Genomic DNA, 24,953 nt, shown 5'->3' with positions numbered 1-24,953 from the left:
AGATAAATTTCATTTGATAGTTCAATATCATATATCGTTCTAATTTATTTCATTGTATCGCGTGTCCTTCATGAATATTTTACCAAAATCAATGCGAATGAAATATATTAAAAAACTATCAGTGGCTATAAGGACAAAATAATAACAATGATAATAGTAAAAATAATCTAAACATCCCAAAGTCCTCGAATGATCATTATTTGAAATATTTTCTTTTCCCAGTTCTTCTGATAAAGTGGTAAAATAGGAGATCAAAGATGAAAATTTTGAAACCTAATGCAGCAACGAACCTATTTGTTTGAAATTTTATTTTTCTAGTAACTCTTGGGTAAGGGACTTTTGTAAGGGACACACGGTGCAAAATTGTAATTTGAATGATGATTCCTGTTGAAAAAAAATTCTAAGGACGATTTTTTAGCATGTGTGAAACCAAACTAGAATCACGAACGATAATCACAACCACAAATTCAAATTCTACTCCGGAGGTGAATTCCAGTTAAGTTCACTCAAATTACTTTACGAATTTTACGTCTTAACGGGTCTTGAGGGGCGGACTGTTACACCCACAAATGTAATAATCGCCCACAAATGTAATAACGGCCACAAATGTAATAATTTCGCCCACAAATGTAATAATGCACTTTACCCACAAATGTAATAATTTTTGATCGCCCACAAATGTAATAATGACTTTACCCACAAATGTAATAAATTTGAAGGGATTTTTGACGAATCCGTTCTAAACTAAAATCCTATAGGAATGCATTCATATAGCACAAAAGTGCAAAGTCTTTCTTGGAGATAAGTCCAAAGTCTTTTTTCCAAACCCGGTTGTTTCAAAAATTAGTATATAAGTCCAAAGTCTTTTTTCCAGACCGAGTCTTTTTTATTGTTATAAGAGTCCAAAGTCTTTTTTCCAGACCCTGTTGATTCAAAAATTATTGTATAAGTCCAAAGTCTTTTTTTCCAGACCCAGTTGATTAAAAAATTATAATATCAGTCCAAAGTCTTCCAGACCCAGTTGTTTAAAAAATTATTATATAAGTTCAAAGTCTTTTTTCCAGACCTGTTTATTTCAAAAATTATAATATGGGTCCAAACTAACATACGATAATGATATTCTAGTGGAATAAAAATGAGAATCGAGCATAGTCTTTTCTCCAGACCCAGTTATTTAAAACTGGTGGAATCAGGCAAAAAGTAACCCAACCCTCTTATTAATGTTTAATAACATGGAAATATAGCATAGTCTTTCATCCAGACCCAGATCTTTCAAATAACACATGATGAATAATAATAATAAAATAGTAATAATAAAAAAAGAAAACAAAACAAAGACCCACGATCCTATTTATACTGAGTAACATGGAAATATAGCGTGGTCTTTCCTCCAGACCCATTTATAAAAATCATAAAATCACAACAACAACCAACAACAAAACAAAGACCCTGTAATCTTATCAACATTGAATAGCATGGAAATATGGTGTAGTCTTTCTCCAGACCCAATTATTTCAAAATAACAAAATTATTTTAAAAAAGAACAACAGAATCTAAAACCCAACTATCCTTCAAACTAATAACCTTCAATAAATAAAAGTTTAGAGAGTTTTCTTTATTCCAGACCTTGTCATTTTCAAATATAAGATAAATGAAATCTTCATAACTAAGACTCAATCTTATTCTCGTGCCTGTTCAACATGAATAAGATGATTGTGGGAGTATTTCATCAACATTTATGTCCGACCTTGATGTTGATTGGCTAAGATGCAGTGCTTCCATGGTTAGTGTTGGATAAAATGGGACTTGTCGGATTAAACGTCAGACAACTCCTTTCATGAAATGCTCCCCGGGCTCTAAGTTTTGATGGTTTTTATTAATTATAAATTTCTTTGCCTGGAAGAAAAAGTGAATGTTTAAATACATTATATATTACAGGATCTTAGGCTGGAAGAGGGTTTTAATTTTAAATGTTTGTTTTGTTGTTCTGTTTTTTTTTTTAATAAGCTGGTCTGGTCAAATTAAGTATGCGTTATCACAAGGGTTTTATAGTTTGGAAGATGTTGGGGTCTAAGTTTTAAGATTAATGTTTCGCTTAATTTGTATTTTTAAGAGAACTGGGTGAGGGGTAAAGACATTACTCTAAGCCCAAGCATTTATACTGGGTTTAATTTTGAAGATTGGTCTTAGCTGTGATTTTTTTCAATATTTGTTTATCTTTTAAATAACCGGGTCTTGAAGAAAGACTAAGCATAATACTCGTCTTATTCCACAAGAATAAGAATATGACAAAGTCTTATGTTTTTAAGATTGTTTAAATCATTTTTAAATGACTGGGTCTGGAATAAAGACAACGCTCTAAACATGTGCTTTTCTACATGCATGGTCTTAATTTGGAGGATTGTTGGTTCTTAGATTCGTTGTTGGGGGTTGGGTTTTATTGATTTTTTTTATTCTTGAAATAATTGTGTCTGGAGGAAAGACGATCTTCGACAATTGGTCTACGTGTTATTCCACAGTAATCAGATTATTGGGTCTTCGTTTTAGAATATTTGTAAAAACTATTTCATTTTTTTTTCAAATAATAACCAAGTCTGGAGGAAGGATGTTTGCTTTACCCATGCATTATTGCAATGTTTTGTTGGGGTCTTAGTATTATTAAAAAAACTGGGTGTGGGGTAAAGACATATTTCTTTACTAGGTGTAACTTTGGAAGATTGGTCTTAGATCTGAAGTTTTGTAAATTCATTTTTTAAATAGCCGGGTCTGGAGAAAAGTTTACGTTTTAAAACTCGCGTTATTCCACAAGAATAAGAATATGATAAGGTCTTATGTTAGAAGATTTTTTGCGCATTTATTTTAATGATTAGGTCTGGACCATAGACAACGCTCTAAACTTCTTTTTAAAACATTTCTTAGGTTGAAGGATTGTTTGGTCTTAGGTTTTTATTTTTTATTATTACTATTAGCGTAATTTTGAAAAATAAAACTGGGTCGGGCTGAAAGACTACGCTACATGTATATGTCCATGTTTTCCAGCATTAATAAGATTATGGGGTCTTTATACTCTTTTGAAAATGTACATGTAAGTCATAATTTTGAATAACTGGGTTTGGAGGAAAGACTATGCTATATTTTCATGGAATTCAACATTACCAAGAGTGGAGGATCTTTTTTTTCAATCATTTCTTATTTTGAAATAATCTGGTATGGATGAATGTCTACACTTTATTTTCATGTTATTCAACATCAATAGATTGTGTGGTCTTTTTTAAAAGATTTGATGAATGTTTTAAATGACCCGGAGAAATGTCTTTGCGCTATATGAATGCATTAATATAGGGTTTAGTTTTTAGTTTTAAGTAACCGGGTCGAGAGAAAAGACTTTGCATTTTTGTGCTACATGAACGCTTACTATAGGGTTTAGTTTTTAGTTTTAAGTAACCAGGTCAAGATTACGCTTGATTCTGAATTTACTCTTAGCGCATATATTCACAATAATACACCAAATAAGTTGAAACAACTACAGACATTAATTCCACCAGTCTTCATTAACTGGGTCTGGAAAAAAGACTAAGCTCGATTCTCATTTTTATTCCACTGGAATATCATTATCGTATCTTAGTTTGGACTTAAATAAATATAATAATAATGAGACTTGTAAAGCGCCAAATCCACTCTGTAGAGTGCTCAAGGCGCATAAAGAGCTAAGAGTTAAAGGGGAAGTTCACCCTGAAGAAAACTTTGTTGTAAAAATAGCAGAAAAAATAGTAAAAAATATTGGTGAAGGTTTGAGGAAAATCCGTTAAAGAGTAAGAAAGTTATTAGAGTTCAAAATTTTGGATTTGTGACGTCATAAACGAGCAGCTGCCCCATGTGTTATGTAATATAAAATGTATGAATTTCAAATTTTGTATGGTTCCTGATGACTTAATTTTGTTTTCTTTTCATGATCGGGTGTGAAATGATTTGTCTGTTGATATACAAAAGTTACAGTGAAAACCATTTTTCAATTTTCTGAGAAAATGACATTTCATTGATTTTTTACCATTCGCTATGTAGGAATGCTGCTCGCATATGACGTCACAAATCAGCAAATTGAAATTCTAATAACTTTTTAAAGATTTGATGAATTGTTCTCAAACCTTCGGCAATATTTTTTATTATTTTTTCTGCTATTTTTACAATAAACTTTTTGTCAGGGTGAACTTCCCCTTTAAATAGCAAAGTTTTTAGAAGATTTTTGAAAGTTTCGACAGAGGTACATTTTTTTATGTCTTCAGGAAGGCTATTCCACAAAGTGGGGCATGCAAAAGCAAATGATCTTTCCCCCAAGTTTTTGAAACTTTCGGAATGACAAGTAAGCCAGAGGTGGATGAGCGCAAAGATCTGCCTGGTCTGTAGTGATTGGTAAATGAAAGACTGTATTGTGGTGCTGATCCACGAATACTATGAAAGGCAAGTAACAAAATCTTAAAGATAATCCGGTTTTTTATAGGGAGCCAGTGCAGCGAATATAAGATAGGGGTGATATGTGAGCGTTTACTTGACAAAGTGACAATGCGAGCGGCTGCATTCTGGAGCTTCTGAAGCTTATGTAACTGAGCCTGCGGTAAATTAAACAAAAGGGCATTACAAAAATCAAGGTGGGAGGAAATCAAGGCATGTACAATCTTTTCGGTCGCGGACTTAGATAAATATTTCCGGATAAATCCTAGATTGCGAAGATGATACCGAACTGATTTGCAGATATTTGAAATTTGGGAAGACATCGTCATGTGTGAATCAAAATTTACTCCAAGATTACGGCAAGTTTGAGACAAATGAATTGTGTGGCCAGAAAATGAAAAGGAATTGACATCAATTTTGTTGAGCTGCACTTTAGAGCCAAACAAAAGAAATTCACACTTATCTAAGTTTAGTTTCAAGGAATGAAATACCCGGGTCTGAAAAAAGACTTTGGACATAACATATAATTTGTTTAACACCTGGGTCTGGAAAAAAGACTTTGGACCTATATTTCAATTTTTGAATTAACCGGGTCTGGAAAAAATACTACGCTTGATTCTCAATTTACTCTTAGCGCATGTATTCACAATAATACACCAAATAAGTTGAAACAACTACAGACATTAAGTCCACCAGTCTTCATTTAATGGGTCTGGAGAAAAGACTAAGCTCGATTCTCAGTTCTATTCCACTGGAATATCGTTATTTTATCTTCGTTTAGACTTATATTGTCATTTCCAATTAACCGGCTCCGGAAAAAAGACTGCATTTTTGTGCTATATGAAGACATAAGGGTTTAAGTTATAAGTTTTAAGTAACCAGGTCTGGAGAAAAGACAACGTTGATTCTCGATTTACTCTTATCGCATATATTCACAATATAAGCCATATAAGTTGAAACAACAACAAAGACATTAATTCTACCGGTCTTAATTAACTTGGTCTGAAGAAAAGACTACGCTCGATTCTCATTTTTATTCCCCTTGAATATCATTATCGTATCTTAGTTTGGACTTATGTTATAATTTTTGAAATAACCGGGTCTGGAAAAAGACTTTGGAATATCTAATAATATTTTAAACAACCGGGTCTGGAAAAAAGACTTTGGACTTATATAATAGTTTTTGAAACAACCTGGTCTGGAAAAAGACTTTAGACTTATCTCCAACAAACACTTTGCACTTTGTGCTATAGACCAATTTCACAACGTGAGAGGGCAGCAGACTGGTCGCCATGCTGCGGTGGGCGAATCAACTTTTATAGTACACAAGTCAATAGGGTATTTGGTACATTCGTTCGATTTTTTTTTTATTTTGGAACAATTGAGCAGATTTCTTGTAAGATTCACAATGAGCATTAATCGGAGAAGTGCCGGTCGCAGCTGTGCTGGGTTCAATTGCCACAACAATTGGAGACAGCTTCAGGATTGGAAGCAAAGTGAATGTGAAATTCACTCGCCTTGGACTCATGAAGCCTGTTTGTGTGTGAAGCCGTACTCCCTGCATAGGTTTCCAGGCCGTGATGAAGGAATGCGTCGCCAGTGGATAAAAAACATCAACAGAAAGGACTTAGATGGAAATATCAGTCCCTCTCTCTCTCTCACACACACACTATCCCTCTCTCTCCCTCTCTCACACACTCTCTCACTAGCCCACCCCCTCTCTCTCTATCACTACCCCCCCCCCCTTTCTCACTATTCCTCTCTCCCCTCTCACTATCCCCCTCCTCTCACACATACTCTCCCCCCCTCTCCCCTCTCTCATCCTCTCTCTCTCTCGTTCACTCTCCCGCTACTCTAACACAATTTACTAGCAACAAGATGTGAGCTCCCTGATGAAAACCAACAGCGATTCTTGGTCATCATCAACTCACTTTTACTGACAAAACTAAGGGGAAAAAGTAGCCAAAGTGCAGAAATTCATCATACCTTCATCGGTCAGATATGGCCATTGTCTTACATCGTCTACCCAGGTGTCCATGCTTTATTTTATTGTTTTATGATGAAGTTAATGACAGAGCTTATCTGTAATCTTTCATTGAATTTGTACACAGAGCCAATCGCGGTCAGCGCACTTGCACACCGCAGCAATGGCGTCGCCGATAGAGGGCCAAATACATAAACAGGCCGTGAAATTGGTCTATACGAATGCATTACTATAGGATTTTAGTTTAGAACGGATTCGTCAAAAATCCCTTCAAATTTATTACATTTGTGGGTAAAGTCATTATTAAATTTGTGGGTGAAATTATTACATTTGTGGGTAAAGTGTTATTACATATTTTGTGGGCGTTATTACATTTGTGGGTGCAACACGGACCTTGCGCCGACCTTGCGTGACCTTTCAAGCACCGATTCTCGTGTGAAAAGGCCCATGGATATACCCCCTTGGCAAGAAAACATTTAACCGATTCACTCTATTATTATAAACCTTACATATTCTTTGAAAGCGCAGAGGTGACAATAGACGGGTCAATATATACGACCAAAAATCCGGGGGGGGGGCACTCGACCAAAATAGCATTATTGCTTTGTTTTCTCCTCTCTACTTTTCTATTGTAAAGTGCTCATTCTATTTAATTTAACATTTAATTGTAATACGTATTTGGAATTTGTTACAGGCCACCTATTGTGTAAACATTGTTACTAAATTTCAGAATTTCTGCTATCGTAATAATGTTTTGTATTTCAATCATTTTATATACATGTAGTACTATGTAAATCATTTTGTATATGCTTGCTTGAGATTACGATGATGAATAAATAAATACCATTATTAAGATGGCCGCCAGTAACTGAAACTGGATATTACTCACCCATTATCAACCCTAGAATCCTACTGCGGTTCATATTCCTTGGTCCAGTGGGTAAACGTATTCATTGATACAAGTTAGAGTAAATATTAGCACTCCAGGGTACCAGGAAAATCCAAGATGGCGCCCAAATGGCTGCCGAAGGCTAAAAAACCCCACAATTCATCTATTACTTAAGTGGCTTTAATTTGGTCTAAATTCAATGGTTCTAATGGTGAAGAAGTACATCGGGACAAGTTACAAGGACATCTAGTGGTCTGGTGTGTCCAAAAATCCAAGATGACTTCCAAAAATGGCGTAAAAATGCTTGCTACTTAAAAAACCCAACATATAAAGTTTTTCAATATTCGGGAATATGATTTTTACGCCTATACCATGGTTAAATGGGTAAAATAATGCATTGGGATAAGTAACAGGACGTAGGGTGGTCAAGTATGTCCTAAAGTCCACGATGGCTTAAAATAACAGTATAATTAGCCGCTGGTATTTACAAATGGACATAGTTCATGTAGTATCCGTCAAGGGCATGTGATTTTGATGTGTATACCATGGTTTTAAAAGTCAGAAAATTAGTAACAAGGACTGACAGTGGTCCAGTATGTCGAAAATCCAAGATGGCTTCCAAAAATCGGAATCTAAAATTGCTACTGCTACTTTAAAAATATACATAGTTCATTTAAAATCCACCAAGGAGATGTTATTTCGGTGTTCACACTATGGTTTCATGGTTAAGATAATAAGTTTTGACTGGTTACATTGATATTCAGTTATCCAGTTTGCCTACAAATTCAAGAGGGTTAACAAAAAAGGCATCTATAACGACTCATATCACTCCATCATGGCCAGAGTTCTATATACAATATCTATCTGAAAAAAATAATATTTGTGTCAAAACTGTGGTCTGAAGGGTCAAATAATACATTTGGACAAACAGCAAGGCTGGTTAGCATTATATTTTGTCAAAAAATCCATCCTGGATTCTAAAATTTCATCTAAATGGGTGCTGTTACCAACTCATGAAATATGATAACTTATTACCATGTATTTAAGTGTAGGCACCAAGATTATTTCTCACAGGTATAGTAGCTGTTTGAGCTTTGTCCATTTGGAAGTAACAGCAGTCACTTTGGAACCCATTTTTGAAGCCAACTTGGATTTTAAGGCAAAAAGGATAACTGCATATCATAGTAACCAGTCCTAAAGTATTTTTTGACCATTGGAACCCTGGTGTAGACACCAAAATGATATCCCCAAGTAACAACCGTCAATTTACACCCATTTGTTTTTAAGGTCACCTAATTGGATTTCAAACATACAGACAGCTGAGTGGTCTTGTAACTTACACTAGTGTATTACTTGACCCTCAGTTTAAACCACGGCTTAGACACCAAACTTATATTCCATAGACAGATATTGATAAACTATGTCCTTCATAAGTAACATCAGACATTTTTTACTCCTTTTTTGGAAGCCATCTTCGAATGTTTGTCATACTACACCACTGACCGTCATTGTCACTTGTCCTAATATATCATTTGACCCTTGAAACCATATTTTAGACACCGAAATCAAACCTCTCACAGGCCGATATGAAATAAACTATGTCCGCTTTAAGTAGCAGCAGTCAATTGAGAATCAATCTTTGGAAGCCAACATAGATAGAAATACCAGACCACTGACTGTCCTTGTAAACTTGCCCTAATATATCAACTGACCCTTGAAACCAGTGGTTTAGACACCAAAAATCACTTCTCCCAGGCCGATATGAAATGAGTTATGTCCGCTTCAAGTATCAGTAGGTTATTTCAGAATTAATTTTTGGATATACCAGACCACTGACACCCCGCCCCCTCCTTTGTTACTTGCACCAATGTATCATTCGACCCATTTAACCATGGTATAGATACGAAAATCATATACGTATCTGGATATTGAGCAAACTATGTCATTTCTTTGTAAGTAGCAACAACAATTTCAGATCCCATTTTTGGAAGCCACCTTGGATTTTGAACATACTGGACCACTGACTGTCCTTGTCACTTGTCCCAATGTCTTATTTGACCATTGAAACCATGGTTTAGAAACCAAAATCATATCTCCCAGGTGGATATGATATGAGTTATGCCCATTTTAAGTATTAACAGCCATTTGAAACTCAATTTTTGGGAGCCATCTTGTATTTTTGACACCACCTTGGATTTCTTGACACACCAGACCACTGGATGTCCTTGTAACTTGTTCCAAAGTACTACTTCACCCTAAAAACCATTGAACAAAAAACAAATTTAAGCCATTTAGACAAATTGTGGATTTTAGCATACGGCAGCCATTTGGGCGCCATCTTGGATTTGCCAGGTACACTAAAGGCTTATAATTCACCTTTTTACCCCCTAGACCATGGAATATGAATCGAAATAGGATTCTAGGGTGGACGGTGAGTCAGTTGTATCAATTTTCAGTGAATGGCGGCCATCTTGGACGCCATGCGGACCCGAATACTGATTTGGTAGAATTTTAGTTATTCCTGGGGTGTTTCATGAAAGGACTTGTCAGACAATTTATCCGACAAGTACCAGTTTATTCGACAGTTACCATAAAAACAGTGCCTCTCAGCCAATCAGAATCAAGGAAAGATGTCAGATCTAACAACTTGTCGGATGAAAATATTAATGAAACATTCCCCTGAGGTCAAATAGTCCAAAAAGCCACTGAAAAATCATTTGTTGCAATTTGTTCCAGGTAAGGGTATTTTGGTCGGATATTCACCCGTCTACATGCCTTAATGATTCCATCCAAAGTCAGTCCAGGATAGAAGAGGCCTAACCTTTTTTTTTAAATATATATATATATATATATATATATATATATATATATATATATAGGTGGTTTCTTGTCAATTCGAGGGTGCAGATTCCGAATCTGAATTATCCCACTCGTGTAACCTTGAGCATTTTCTGCAAATTGGCAAAATCCAATATGGCCGCCAAAATATGCAAATTACCCATGAAAATCCTAAAATTGTCCACACATTGGCTATGAAATGCATGGAATTGTGTGGCAGGAATGGAATACTCTCTGAACAAATAACTTTTGACAAAATATTTATTTTCCTAATATTCAAAATGGCCGCCAAAGGCCCTTGTATACTCTAGTATGTACAATATGAATAGGGAAAACTAATTTTCACAAAAAGTAGCACTAAAGTGCAACAAATCGCGATGTATGAACGAAGTAATATATGCAAATCATCATTACTAACGAGATATATCATTATATTATGTCATATATAGGAACTTTTCTGTATTTTGATATCTAAAATAGCCGCCACTGGCCCAAACAGTATAGCGTACAATGGCAATGGGGGCAAAAAATTTCACAAGAGTGATCACTGAAATGCATATTATTAAGATTAAACGAGTGGAATACTGACTAAAACATAATTGTTAACGAAATATGCCATGTATGTGATGAATGTTTTATTTTGATATTCAAAATGGCTGCCAAAGGCCCTAAAAGAATAAGCACAATGAGAAAGAGGAGCAAAGAAATCACAAGAGTGAGCACTAAAATGCATATACATGTGATAAATTAATGGGATACTGTCTTAAAACGTATTTTCTAACGAAATATATCATTCAGGTTTCAAGTTTGTGTTAAATACTGTATTTTGACTTTCAAAATGGCCACCATAGACATTAACTGTATCATGTGCAATGCAAAGTGGGAAACCAATATTCACAGGAGTGAGCACCATAAAGGCACGTATAGTGATCTATGAGTAAAATATTGTCTGAAAGCAAAATTTCTATTATGATATATCATTTATTCTGCCAGTTAGGTGATAAATACTGTTACTGGAAAATCAAACTGGGCGCTACCGGCCATTACGGTATTATGCACAATGTGAATGGGAACAAATTATTTCAACAGAATTTGGCTTTGCTTGGCCAAATGGTGATGTTTGAGTAAAATAGTGTCTGAAAACATGATTTCTACCAAAATATATCATATCTTATGTAATTTAGGTGATAAATACTGTATTTCAACATTCAAAATAGCTGCCATCTGCCCTTTATTGTGAACATTATGTCTCCACTCAAATTGTATATAATACGATAAGGGCCTATGGTGGCCATTTTCGATTAAAAAATGCAGCATTTATCATCTTAATTACACAACATCATGACATATCTCGTTAGAAACCATGGTCTTAGACAATATTTCACCCTTACATCACAATTCACAATTATATGCAATAGAGTAAAGCAAATCCAAATTCTGTTAAAATCATATGTCCCATGTTACAATGTACACATAATTTTCGGACCTATGGCAGCCATTTTTGATTTCACAGTACAGCATTTATTGCCTCCACGACCAATATGTGATGTATTTAGTTAGAAATCATGTTTAAGACAATATTTTTTTCTCGTACTCACTCTTGCGAAAATTATTTCCCCTATTCGCATGTTACATAATTAGTGATGGCTTGTAGAGGTTATTTTGAATGTCAAAATACAGTATTTATCATCTATATTTCAAAAGAAATGTTATAATTTACTTTTAAAAATATGTTTTAAATAACATTTTACTCATACAACAGGATTATACGGATGTCATAGTCAAGCAAATCCAAATTCTTACAAAATTATATGTCCCCATTCACATTGTAGATAATATACTGTTAGGGCCTATAGGGGCCATTTTGAATTTCATAATACAGCATTTATCTCATGCATGACAAAAGAAATGATATGTCCTCCTATAAAACATGTTGTCAGACAATTATTTACGCGTAGATCAAAATTACATGCATTTTTGTCTCGCCTGCATAGCGGAGCGAGACATAGGTATCACTATTTCCGGCGACGTTGGCGTCGTCGTCGTCAACAATTGTGTTGTACACCCAATAACTTTCTATAGCTTCGAGGTAGGACCACCAAATTCATACCAGAGGTCCTTCTCCTGAAGGCACAGGTCAAGTTCGAATATGAGTCGAATTTGAATAAGGTCAAAGGTCAATGAACTTTCCATGACTGACACTGTGCTGTGTTGTACACATAATAACTTTCTATATCTTCGAGGTGGGATCACCAAATTCATAACAGAGGTCCATCTCCTGAAGGAACATGTCAAGTTCGAATATGAGTCGAATTTGAAAAAGGTCAAAGGTCAATGAACTTTCCATGACTGGCACTGTGCTATGTTGTACACATAACTTTCTATATCGAAGTGAGATCGCCAAATTCATAACAGAGGTCCATCTCTTGAAGGTGCAGGTAAAGTTCAAATTTGAGCCGAATTTGAATATAGTAAAAGGTCAAAGGTCAATGAACTTTCCATGATTGGCACTGTGCTGTGCTGTACACAAAATCACTTTCTATATCTTCGAGGTAGGATTGCCAAATTCATACAAGAGGTCCATCTTTTGAAGGTACAGGTCAAGTTCGAATGTGAGTTGAATTTGATTAAGGTCAAAGGTCAATGAACTTTCCAGGATTGGCATTGTGCAGTGTTGTACACACAATAACTTTCTATAGCTTCGCAGTGAGATCGCCAAATTTATTACAGAGGTCCATCTCTTGAAGGTGCAGGTCAAGTTCAAATGTGAGCCGAATTTGAATATGGTAAAAGATCAAAAGTCAATGAACTTTCCATGACTGGCACTGTGCTGTGCTGTACACAAAATAACTTCTATATCTTCAAGGTAGGATTGCCAAATTTATATAAGAGGTCCATATTTTGAAGGTACAGGTCAAGTTCAAATGTGAGTTGAATTTGATTAAGGTCAATGAACTTTCCATGACTGGCATTGTCAGTGTTGTACACACAATAACTTTCTATTGCTTCGCAGTGAGATCGCCAAATTCATAACAGAGGTCCATCTCTTGAAGGTGCAGGTCAAGTTCAAATGTGAGCCGAATTTGAATAAGGTCAAAGGTCAATGAACTTTCCATGACTGGCACTGTGCTGTGCTGTACACACAATAACTTTCTATATCTTCGAGGTAGGATTGCCAAATTCATACAAGAGGTCCATCTTTTGAAGGTGCAGGTCAAGTTCGAATGTGAGTTGAATTTGATTAAGGTCAAAGGTCAATGAACTTTCCATGACTGGCACTGTGCTGTGTTGTACACATAATAACTTTTTATATCTTCGAGGTAGGATTGTCATACTCGTAACAGAGGTCCATCTCTTGAAGGTGCAGGACATTTTGCTCTCACATCTATCATAGCCTTTAATCAAAATGTGCTTATAAGAAACTGACTCTTTCAAACTTCCTACTTATACCCTATTACTTATTTTATCTTGTAGCACTTCACTCTTGCATCATTTACTTATCATATGCACACAGATCAATTTAGAAAACCCTACTGCTAAAGTGAAGGCAAGATGGCTAAAAATCACACACAATAAGTTTTTATATTTATCTTTCATGCACAACCTTTCCTCCATTTTTTCAAACAATAAGTTTGCCATAACACCTTAATAATTAATTTAATTTTACAATTTTACTCACATTATTATTAATTACATTCTTTTTCACTACTTGCATGGAAATAATTATAGCTTCATAGTATTAACAGCATTCTTAGTGTTACCTGATTTTCTAGGGATAAAGTAGGCCTATACCATTAATGCATATGTAAACTGTCAGAACCACAATTCACCCCCTAAACTGCTGACAGCCTCAGAAGTTATAGCATAGTTTTGACATGCAGTCTCTTCATAACTGCAATATGCAGGCGAGACAACGCTTGGCGTTTGCCTTGTATGTTTCTTACTCGGATGAAAATTAGTTTCTCCATTCGCATTGATATATATATATATATATATAGGGCATATGGCGGCCATTTTAAATTTAGAATGCAGCATTTATCACATAAAAGGCATATTAAAAATTATGTTCAGTATTCCACTCGTTTATCTTAATAATATGCATTTTAGTGCTCACTCTTGTCATTATCGGCCCCGGCTATTGCCATTGTACATAATACTTTTTGGGCCAGTGGGCTATTTTAGATATCAAAATACAGCAATGTTCCCATTTAATGACATAATAAATGAGATTTGCATATATTCCTTCGTTCATACATCGCGATGTTTTTGCAGTTTAGTGCTCATTTTTGTGAAAATTAGTTTTTCTTTTCATATTGTAAAAAATAGAGTATACAATCGCCTATGGCGGCCATTTTGAATATCAGGAAAATAAATATTTTGTCAAAAATATTTTTCAGAGAGTATTTCACTCCTGCCACACGATTTCATGCATTTCATAGCCAATGTGCGGACAATTTTAGGATTTTCATGGGTAATTTGCATATTTTGGCGGCCATATAGGATTTTGCCGATTTGCATTATCCAGATTCGTAATCAGCACCCTCGAATTGACAAGAAACCATCAAAAAATATTGTATATATAAAAAACAAGGTTTGGTCAAGTTTCTATGGGGCCTATCCTGGAATAAGTAGCTACTCTACAATACTTGCTTGTCACACAAAGTAAGTCTATACAGCGTGTCCCCCAAAAATGTCCCTCTGACAAAGGACTGAATTCCTTCTAAAATGTGGTAGCAATCTCAAATAAATGTTCATGAGTAGAAAGCCCATTTCACGATCTAACTAATATGAAAATTTCATTGGTCGCGCTTCAGTGATTTTGAATATACACTCTGTTACGTAACAGAGTTGCGTTTTTGCCCATTCCAAGTTTGCAGCATTGATGCGTTTCTGCATTGTCTATGCATTGTAAACCCATATTTTTACATCCTGGATCTGAGCAGGGATATTCCCCTACCCAGGCTCATCAAACTATAAACTTGGGCATGTTCAAAAGGACTAGAAACATGAAAAAATATGTTTTTTTGATAAGGGGAATCAGTGCACCAACTTGAAAGAAAAGTAAATGATCGATGAGTAAAATAAGCTGAAAAATAAAGGGGAATCCACAAATTAATCACCCTTTGCGAAAAAGGAACTTTACCAGAGAATTTTTTTTTCTTTTACAAAGTTACATTGAAATAACTTGACCAAAGTAGCGTAATAACAAAAAAAGAAATAAGACAAAATGCAGTATTAGACATGAATTAGCCATGAAACAGACATGACCTGTTGTCTTAATCGTTGTGCATCTCCCGTTTTCAAACATAAAATGAGCTGTCAAACATTGGTTTTGCTCTTCTGAACATGCGCAAGGTTATGATTTGATGAGCCTGTTTAGATCATGGATATTTCTCTGGTCAGATCAGGGAATTCCTTGGTCAGAATGGTCAAATGGGGGTTGATATGCTAGAAAGTGCAGAACACACAGTAGTGCTGCATGCATGCAAACTTGGAATGGGCTGAAAAGCACCACTGTTACATAGACTGTGTATTCAAAACCACTGAAGCGAGACCAATGAAATTTTATAGAAGTTAGAACATTAGATGAGCTTCCTATATCCATACATTTCATTGAAAATTATTTTTTCTTTATTTTTGGAAGTAATAAAGCGGCATATAAGAGGGACATTTTTTTTTTGGGGGGGGGGAGCGCTAAACATGACGAATATGTAGCATGTGTGAAACCAAACTAGAACATGATGAGAATCATGAATGCTAATCGCAGTCACGATTACAATAGGAATCATCATTACAATGATGATTCAAGATTCACGTGTGAAGAGGCCCTTTGTAACATCTATTTGATTCAAATGAGCGTCCATAACTCTTTGTCTAGACGGGATGGTGTGTTTTATTTCAGACCATGCGTAAGTTCTCAGTCTAGTAATGATTTACTCATAATGTCGCTCATTCAAAAGACTCTAAGTCACTATTCATGTAAGGTTCAATGTTAACAAGGACACTGCTTTAGTGAAAATGGATTAAAAGTCGTAATGATCACAGCCGGATCACAGTCATAATGAAAGGACTAATAAGAGCTATTTCTGCAATACTAGGTGTCAACATGGTAACGTAGTAACAAATAGTTTGAAATTGGTTTTCACATTTTCTCCCTAAGTGTAAGTCTCGTGACCAGTTTTACCCGAACCGTGAAAGGGTTCACAGTTTGTCATATTTTTCTGACAAATTGCAACTTCTCTCTCTAAAGCCAGGGCTACAGCAAAACCGAATTTTCCCGAGTAAATTCGGACCGATTCCAGCCGAATCCGGCCTAATTTTGATGGTTCCGGTGGAGTCGGAATCTATTTGTCTCTGATAAGGGGGGGGGGGTAGTGGAGCTCCCCGAATGGAGACGAATGAGTCCCGAACATGTCCTGATTCAGCGCTGAATCCCAAAGAATCGACCGGAATCAAATTTGTCCATATCGAATAAATCCGAATGCCACCCGAATAGTGGCAAGAATCTGGCAAGGTAATAGCCGAATGTAGCTTGATTGTTCCAATTACAGCAGAATGACGACCCAAAGGTGATGGCCAAATGCGCGGAGCTCGGACCCTTACTCCCGAAATGATACGAATAATGAACTTGGCTAGAATACTCCTAATGCCTCCCCTAATCCACCCAAATGTCATCCGATTACATCCAGTATGTGAACCGAATGGAGTTTGTTGTAGCCCCGTTCGGGAGTATTTTGGAGGGTAGTCGGGTGGTTTTGAACAACATTTCACAATGAGCCGAATTCCACCGGGAATGTTCCCGAATCCATTCCGAATATTCTCGCATTCGCGGTGGAAAAAAGAATAGTAAGTAAAAGTAATCAATTTTTTTTGACACTCCCTATAACATTTATTTTATTAATAATTTGTTACATACATTGTGAATATGATAGATTTGATATGCATGGTAAATGTCTGTATAATTAGCATTTCGAAAGTCGCTTACCACGACACGATGATTCATGATAAAGATATGTCCTGATACAGTGTGCGCCTGCATCAACTTCCCGATCTTAAATGCCTTGCTGGATGAAGTCGATAGATGATCTGCCACAGCTTTCGCCACTGTTTGGTCTTGACTCTCATATGCTACATCAACAATGAAGTCATCATCGTTACCCCCATATCCCATTTGCCATAATGACATATAACTATCTCTGGATGCTATGAGCTGAGACACGATATCCAATCCGACCTCCTTCTGCTGGGCTGAGGTAAAGTACAGAAGCTCTCGGAATTCTCTTGCTTTTCCGATGATATCCTTCATTAACTTGTCGTACTCGCTCCTGTCTAAATTGTGGAGAGATGCCAGATACTTCCCTGATAGATACTCCTGAAAGAGCTTATGAGGGAACTGCACATATGTGACTGCAAAATGAGAACGGTGTCTCTCTTTCATCGAAGGGGTTTGGGTTTGCTTAGTGAGCACTCCGACTTTGCAACCTGTTTCCATAGTTCCCGGCCAGCGCTGGAACTCCTGTTCAGTGAACACCAGTCTCCTCTCATGGAGTCCCCGCAAGGCAAGACAACCTATATCACAAAGATGGCATACAATCTCCTTACGTTTCGTATCCAGTTCTCTGCCGATATCACCTGCAGACGTACCGTGCTTGGAAAGATGATGATAAACCAAAAATTGGACCATCTCATCGATCAGCTGAGAGAAAGTTTGCAGTTTGGACATTGCCTTACGGCGTTCGCCGTCAAAGTCTTTCCACATAATACACAGCATTGCTGTGTATATTGGGAAGGGGGCCATGTTCTCTCTGATCACATCGTTGTTCGATATGAATCGATTCAAATCTTCAGATGAAGTTGTGTCTGGATGGAAGAACTTGGTGATGTAGGAGGAAAGATTTTCATCAGAGAAACCTTCCACGGCAATGAAGGCATAAAGCTTTCTAAGCTCTGTAATCTTCCGTATCTCATCTGATCTCCATCGTCTCGATGTGATTAGTACTTTCCCTGACTTGAACAGCCGATTCAGGATGATAAGGGCGATTTGGTAACAGCTATCAAGATCGCCAGCTAACTCGTCAAAACCGTCCAGAACTAGAAGGACGTCTTTCTGATGGGAAAATACATACTTGTTTAGCTGCATGGCTGTAACCTTGATGTCGTCTGGGAGGTAAGACATTATGATCTCTCCAATGGTCTTATCCTTTACTTCACGAAGGAGGACGAGAAGTACAAGTTTGAAATCTTGGTAACCTGTTCCACGAATCCAGTCCCAAACGATCTTTGCACAGAGAGTTGTCTTCCCCACACCACCTTCACCTTCAACCAACAAACGTTTAGGAAGGACTCCGTTGACTTTAGTCTTGAGCAGGTCTGCGTAGAGTATTGGTGCCTTTAGAGTTGTTCCTTTGTCTTTTTCGAACAACGTTAAGTTGGTGAAGATCCGGTCTAATTGAAAAAGAAGGCTGTTGTTAAGTGGATCGGCTTGAATCTGACAGTGATGAAGTGCAGAATATTCTTTGACCTCTTTGATTACCCGTTCGAATTCCTCTTCTGTCAGTGATAGTATGTGATCTCCGACCTGACCTGTGATGATAATAGAAAATAAAATATCTCAACTATAAATGAATTTCCTTTCTTTATGTCTTTCACTCAATGGATTTGAAGTACATGTTTTGTGTCAATTTGATATTTTATATCGCTTTTGCTTGTTGTAGTATACTTTGGAAATATCTTATGCACGTTTTAATGTTTTTTTTTAAGTATATATCCGAGCCACATTATGATCTAGAATGAAGAGCAACTTCAGTCTCTTGTAATGATTAGTATTTTTCTAATTTTTGATATGATTGAACCTATTACTAAGAATATCAGTACCATCATTATCATCATTACCTATAACGATTATTATATCAATATTATGTAATATTATTTTCATTGCTTGTACAATAGCCTATCGTTCTTATTGTTATCAGCCTTACAATCATAATCATCATTGTTCAAACTATTATTTTAAATTTTATCTCATTAACATTATGATCATTTCTCTGCACAAGAGTAGTATAGGTGGTGGTAATTACCTTTCTGTAATTTGTCGGCGAGCTGTACGAGATTGATGTCTTTTAATTTGTTGGATAGTATCTCCCTCGCTTCATCTTGTAGTACTGTCTTCAGCCATTCACAAAGCATCTTATAGGTAGCTTGCATTATGTTTCCAATGTTGTCTTCCTTAAATCGACTTAGTTGAGCCTCAGTGAATCCTAGAACTAGTCCGACCTTCCTAAAGTCTGATGGATCCATGCCGTCAGCAAGGAGATGGAGTTCAAACTCAGTTAGATTACCCGGGCTAAATAATAATTAAAGATACCAAAGATGATATGTGGATGCTTAGAGAGGATCAGAAACATATTTTCAAGTTGTTTCCGTAACGTTGAAAGTTTGTCAGATTTCGTAAAATCATAAAGTTTTTCATAAGAAATACAGTTTGGCAGTTCACAGAGAAAAACTAATGGGAAAGGAAAGATGCTACAGCTAGCCATGCTTGCCGGAGAAACCGATATACGGTTAGACTTTTTCGATATTCTTTAAGATTGAAACCGTCATAAAAATATTTCAAAACGATTCATTTTAAATTTTCTTACTTGGTGTCTGGACCAGGGTTTTGCTCCACATCACCAGACCTCAGTAGGAGCACGTTGGTCATACCAGAACAGAATAAATTCCTTTGTGTTTCATCTGTTCCACAGCTGGGTGAACGTGATCTACTGCCTGTAGAGATTGGTGTTCCATGAAACCCTGCGATCTCCTAAAGCGAAGAGAAGGACAAGTGACAGAAAGACCCTTCAAATAATGCACGGATTACTACACAAGTTGTAATATAGTTTTATAGTTTTAGTTTTAATATTTTTCAGATTTATTTTGCTCCAAGCGGTGTTAACATACCTAACATGTCAATGAACATGACAACATTAACTTTGTTTGATTTTTGTTCGGAAAGTTGCTCTGCCTCATTAAATGTAAGTTTTATCAGAAAATTCAATACAGTGTCCAGATGTCAACATGCTTTAATATTGTGCTCAGAATCCTCCTATACGCTATACATTGATAATTTCTAGGTACACTCTAAAAAATGAAGTGCTAATTTAGCTCTTAAAGAGCGTGTATAGTGACTGCACTTCGGAGTGCTGATTTGTCTAGTTCAAATTTGAACTGGACGGGTCAGCACTCCGAAGTGCAGTCACTATACACGCTCTTTAAGAGCTAAATTAGCACTTCATTTTTTAGAGTGTAAGTTAGGTAAAGATAAAATGGCTACAAATTGCTTTTGCGAAGCAAACGTTTAAATGCTGTACATTTTTCTTGTTATTATCGTAACGGTGAGTTCCTACTTATTCTTACTGAGAAAAGGATGGTTCTAGAGAGAGACAGTTTTCTTTTTGAATATCAGACATACCCTCATACACAATGTGTGCCCAGCTTTGCTTGATGTATCCAGTTCAGATCGAGTTATGCTACAGATAGGTGAAGATTGGCCATGTATCCCCGACGGTAATGAATTTGATGTCTCTTTCTCGTCATGTTTGCCGTCATGTTGAGAACTAGGTGCATGTGAGTATGACTCCGATGGACCATACGGTTGGTTTGGTTCACTTATTTGAGTTGAAGCGCAGAGGCCAATAGGAGATACGCCATTAATGGTTATATATCTCATGTCCAACTCGTCAAGGTCACAATGCTCTGGAGCCTTGGTGTCAGAAGGATCATAGACGGGGACAGGTTCCTTTCCTGTCGAACAACGGATGCGGTCATCAGCAATCAGCGATCCATGTTGAGCGGTATTACCAGGGCTTCTGATGTCACATGGAGATCCATTGACGGTATCACAACCAGGATCACCAACCTTGATACTGCTGATACTTGGAGATTCAGTTTTGGTGGTTTTCAGTTCTACATCACCAGAAGACGGAGGTTGTTGACAGGATGTTCTGACAGCTTTGCTCTTTTCATCGATCAAAGAGCCGTTGCTCGATGGATTCTGACAATTGGCATTGTCATTTTCTTTTGATTGATCAGCTTCTTTCTTCGAATCATGATGGCACCTCCTCAGAAAGGTACCGATCCTGACACGCCAGACACTGAGAGAGACAGGCATGGTGACATCAGGAGACTACGTGGAATTAAAAAAACAGAGAACGTAGCATTGATGAATAGTGGACACCATGAATTATTGATGCAATAAAAGAATCGGCATAAAATGCAAAGTAAAATATCTTTAAAATATACACAGAGTGACCAGTATTCTGAACTTTTTTTTAAATAGTCTTAAGGGGTTCAACTGTTGGGAGCCAGATGTAACGCAGAAATAAAGAACTACATGATCAATATATCATTGCGTTGTGACATTCAAAACATTGAAAATCATCTGGCAATGATAAATGAAATAGTTTTCTTTTACCCTTAAAACATGGGATAGATCCCAGTAAACTCAAAGTGAAGCATGATGAGAAAAGGATATTTGATGCTTATAGCTTTCCATAGCTGTACCCTAGACTTAGACCATATTATAAGTTGAATTGGAGTTCAAAATATGAGCCTACATGTATGTCTTGAGTTGTTTTTTCGAGTTTTTATTCATCGTTAATTCTCATTCCATTTTGAATAAAAAGAAAATGAAGCCGTTTCATAAAGCTATTGGTCATGGAACACACAACGTTATAAACATATGACAAATAATATAACAAACTTGTGTGTCTGAATAAAATGAAATTAAATTGAAAGCACATTTAGGGCGAGCTACAATGTATATAAGCTCAGAATAATGTTTAAAAATGTTCGTAAATTGTTCATACACTAGAATTCAATTTTCATCAAGTGGTCAAGTTTGCCACTGCATATTTCCAACGCTTGTGATAATGTAAGAGTGAGAGCAACCGCGTAGCAAGGATTTCATTTTGGAGGGGGCGGTAAATGCACGCGATGCGTTCCACATACATACAGAGCGCGCGAAGCGCGCTCCCTAAGGGGTGGGCGCAGGGAGGGGGAGTTTCCCTGTGGTGTCATGTTTTGAGTATTATAATTGATGAAGCTGAGGATGAATTTATTCCTTCTGTAGTAACATGTGGTAAACATGAATGAGGCAAAGGAAATGACTTCCCAGTTGATTATGACACCTTGAAATTGATAAAGAAAAAGCACAGAGCCTGGGAAAGATATATTAGAGACAAAAATGTAGAAAAGAAGAAAACTTATAACACAATCAGAAATAAAGTGAAGACAGCAACAAGACATTGTCAAAAACGAAATGAGTCAAACATTGCCAAATAAGTCAAATCTAATCTTAAGAAACTCTGGCAGTATGCAAAATACAAGACAAAAGTAAAGAGTGGAATACCACCACTCGACCATGATGGAACTGAAATTGGTAAAACATTGACAGAATCAGATGTAGGGAAATCAAATGCACTATTGAAACATTTTTCTAGTGTCTTTACTAAAGATCCTGATGGACCTCTCCCATTTGTTAAACATCATGATGTTAATATCCTAGACACAATTGTTATTACTGAAGAGTGTGTATTAAAGAAATTAGAGAGTTTGAATATATCAAAATCACCAGGGCCAGATGGGTTGCATCCCCGTGTCTTGCGTGAACTGGCACCTATTTTTGCAAAAACTATTATTTACTCAAACTTACTTGCATTAGGCGTAGTACCAAATGTTTTAAAAAAGCCAACGTCAGTGCCATATTTCAAAAAAGGGTGATCGTAAACTCCCTTCAAACTACAGACCAATAAGTCTTACATGTATTGTATGTAAAATCATGGAGTCTATCCTGAGGGATGAAATATATGAGCATGTGAGGAGCAACAACTTTCTCAGTTCAAAACAATTTGGATTTGTATCAGGACGATCAACAATGTTGCAATTACTCAATGTGTAAGATGATTGGACGAATATGTTGGGGGATGGTGGTGCAGTTGATGTATTCTACCTAGATTTCATGAAAGCATTTGATAAGGTCCCACACCAGAGACTTTTAGCTAAAATTGAGGGATTTGGCATATCTAAGCTCATATGTGAGTCTTGTTGGTCGTCAGCACCATGTTTGTGTGAATGGTGTGTTCTCTAACTGGGCTTATGTAACCAGCGGAATACCGCAAGGGAGTGTCCTCGGACCCCTGCTTTTTGTAATGTACATTAATGATCTACCAGATCAGATTTCGTCAAGTACTGTTCGTTTATTTGCAGATGACACCAAGTTATAAAAGCATGTAAAAATGACAGAGGTGCTGAGTTATTACAAGCGGACTTAGATCGTCTTGTTTCATGGTCAGACAAGTGGCTATTAAAGTTCCACCCGGATAAATGTTGTGTACTTAACATAGGTAAAAAGAATGATGAATTCAATGACTATACAATGACACATGATAATGCCTCACATAATATATCACAAGTTGAAACTTGTAAAGATTTAGGAGTGATTTTTGACACAAAGCTTAGTTTTGACCAGCACTTTCAGTCAAAGATAAATAAGGCCAGTAGGCTAATGAATCGTATTAGGAGAACATTTGTTTATCTTCACAAGGAGAACTTCTTACTACAATACAAAGCATTGATTAGACCTCATTTGGAGTATGCTCATGCAGCAAGGAGTCCATACTTAAAGAAACGGTTACACTTCGTAATTCCGAAGCTTCGTAATTCCGAAGGTTCTTTATTCCGAAGGTTCGTAATTCCGAAACACGTAAATTGCCTATACCTCGATGTTCGTTAATCCGAAAACGAAAAAGGGTTCGTTAATCCGAACATTTGTGGCGTAATTCCGACGGTTCGTTATTCCGAAGGTTCGATAATCCGAAAACGAAATAAGGTTCGTTGTTCCGAAGGTTCGTTAATCCGAAAACGAAATAAGGTTCGTTGTTCCGAAGGTTCGTTTATCCGAAAACGAAATAGGGTTCGTTGTTCCGAAGGTTCGTTGATCCGAAAACGAAATAAGGTTCGTTTTTCCGAAGGTTCGTTAATCCGAAAGCGAAATAAGGTTCGTTGATCCGAAAACGAAATAAGGTTCGTTAATCCGAAAACGAAATAAGGTTCGTTAATCCGAAAACAAAATAAGGTTCGTTAATACGAAAAATGAAAAGCGGGAAAGCAGAGGCAGAGGCAAGGGAAGGGGGGGGGCGGGGGACACTGTTGCCGTTCAATTATTATGAGGATGGGAAGGCAAGGGCGGCCGAACGAATTTTCGTTGGGGGTAAAGCCAAAAAATGAAACTCATACGTCAAAATGGGCACTTTGGTGATATTTTCACCTTACGATTATCATCTGCTGTGTTTGATAGTGATTAAGTAGAGAAAAACTATGTTGAAGTGACTTCTTATTATGGCAAAATGTATATTTAGGCTTTATTTTTCGGGAGAGAGTATAATGAGCGAGCGGCTTGGTAAAACGAATTCAAAGGTGAAGTTGTAAAACGTTTTGGGGGTCAATTATTCTTAAAATGGCAATATTGCGAGGTGTTGCGAGCGTGAATCACAAGCTAAAACTTTAGGGTATTTCAATAAAAAATGAAAATAAGTTTTTAAAAATCCGAGCAGATTTCTGCTGTCATTAAAAAGATGTGCATCTAACTAAAGAATTAACACGAGCGCAAAAAGCGAGCTTAAACATACTGACCAGAAAAGGAACCTGTTTAAGAAAGCATTTAGTGACCTCTTTAGGGTGCATATTTCACCAATCGAATGAGAGTGCGAAGCGCAAGCTGAAAATTTGCAATATTCCAGCCTGAAAAATTAACTT

General features: G+C 36.6%; 1 protein-coding gene across 1 annotated transcript; it reads right to left on the bottom strand.

The window, feature by feature from the left end:
* Positions 1-16,612: 16,612 nt before the first annotated feature.
* On the bottom strand, positions 16,613-21,309 carry LOC121413164. Its single transcript, XM_041605925.1, has 5 exons — positions 20,611-21,309; positions 19,799-19,962; positions 19,238-19,503; positions 17,146-18,743; positions 16,613-16,666 (listed from the first exon to the last, which is right to left on the bottom strand). The coding sequence occupies exons 1-5, from the start codon at positions 21,307-21,309 to the stop codon at positions 16,613-16,615; spliced, it is 2,781 nt and encodes a 926-aa protein (XP_041461859.1).
* Between the last annotated feature and the right edge of the window lie 3,644 nt (positions 21,310-24,953).

This window comes from Lytechinus variegatus, chromosome 4 (assembly GCF_018143015.1).
Source record: "Lytechinus variegatus isolate NC3 chromosome 4, Lvar_3.0, whole genome shotgun sequence".
Taxonomy (NCBI): domain Eukaryota; kingdom Metazoa; phylum Echinodermata; class Echinoidea; order Temnopleuroida; family Toxopneustidae; genus Lytechinus; species Lytechinus variegatus.
This window is presented reverse-complemented; position numbering and strand designations above follow the sequence as displayed.

What these genes read in the sequence shown, in the direction of transcription:
- LOC121413164 (XM_041605925.1), bottom strand. Translation starts at nt 21,309, where the DNA reads ATGCCTGTCTCTCTCAGTGTCTGGCGTGTCAGGATCGGTACCTTTCTG. An exon ending in GGCACACATTGTGTATGAGG is followed by an intron (nt 19,963 to 20,610) that starts GTATGTCTGATA and finishes TCTTCGCTTTAG; the next exon opens with GAGATCGCAGGGTTTCATGG. An exon ending in CGCCGACAAATTACAGAAAG is followed by an intron (nt 18,744 to 19,237) that starts GTAATTACCACC and finishes TTATCATCACAG; the next exon opens with GTCAGGTCGGAGATCACATA.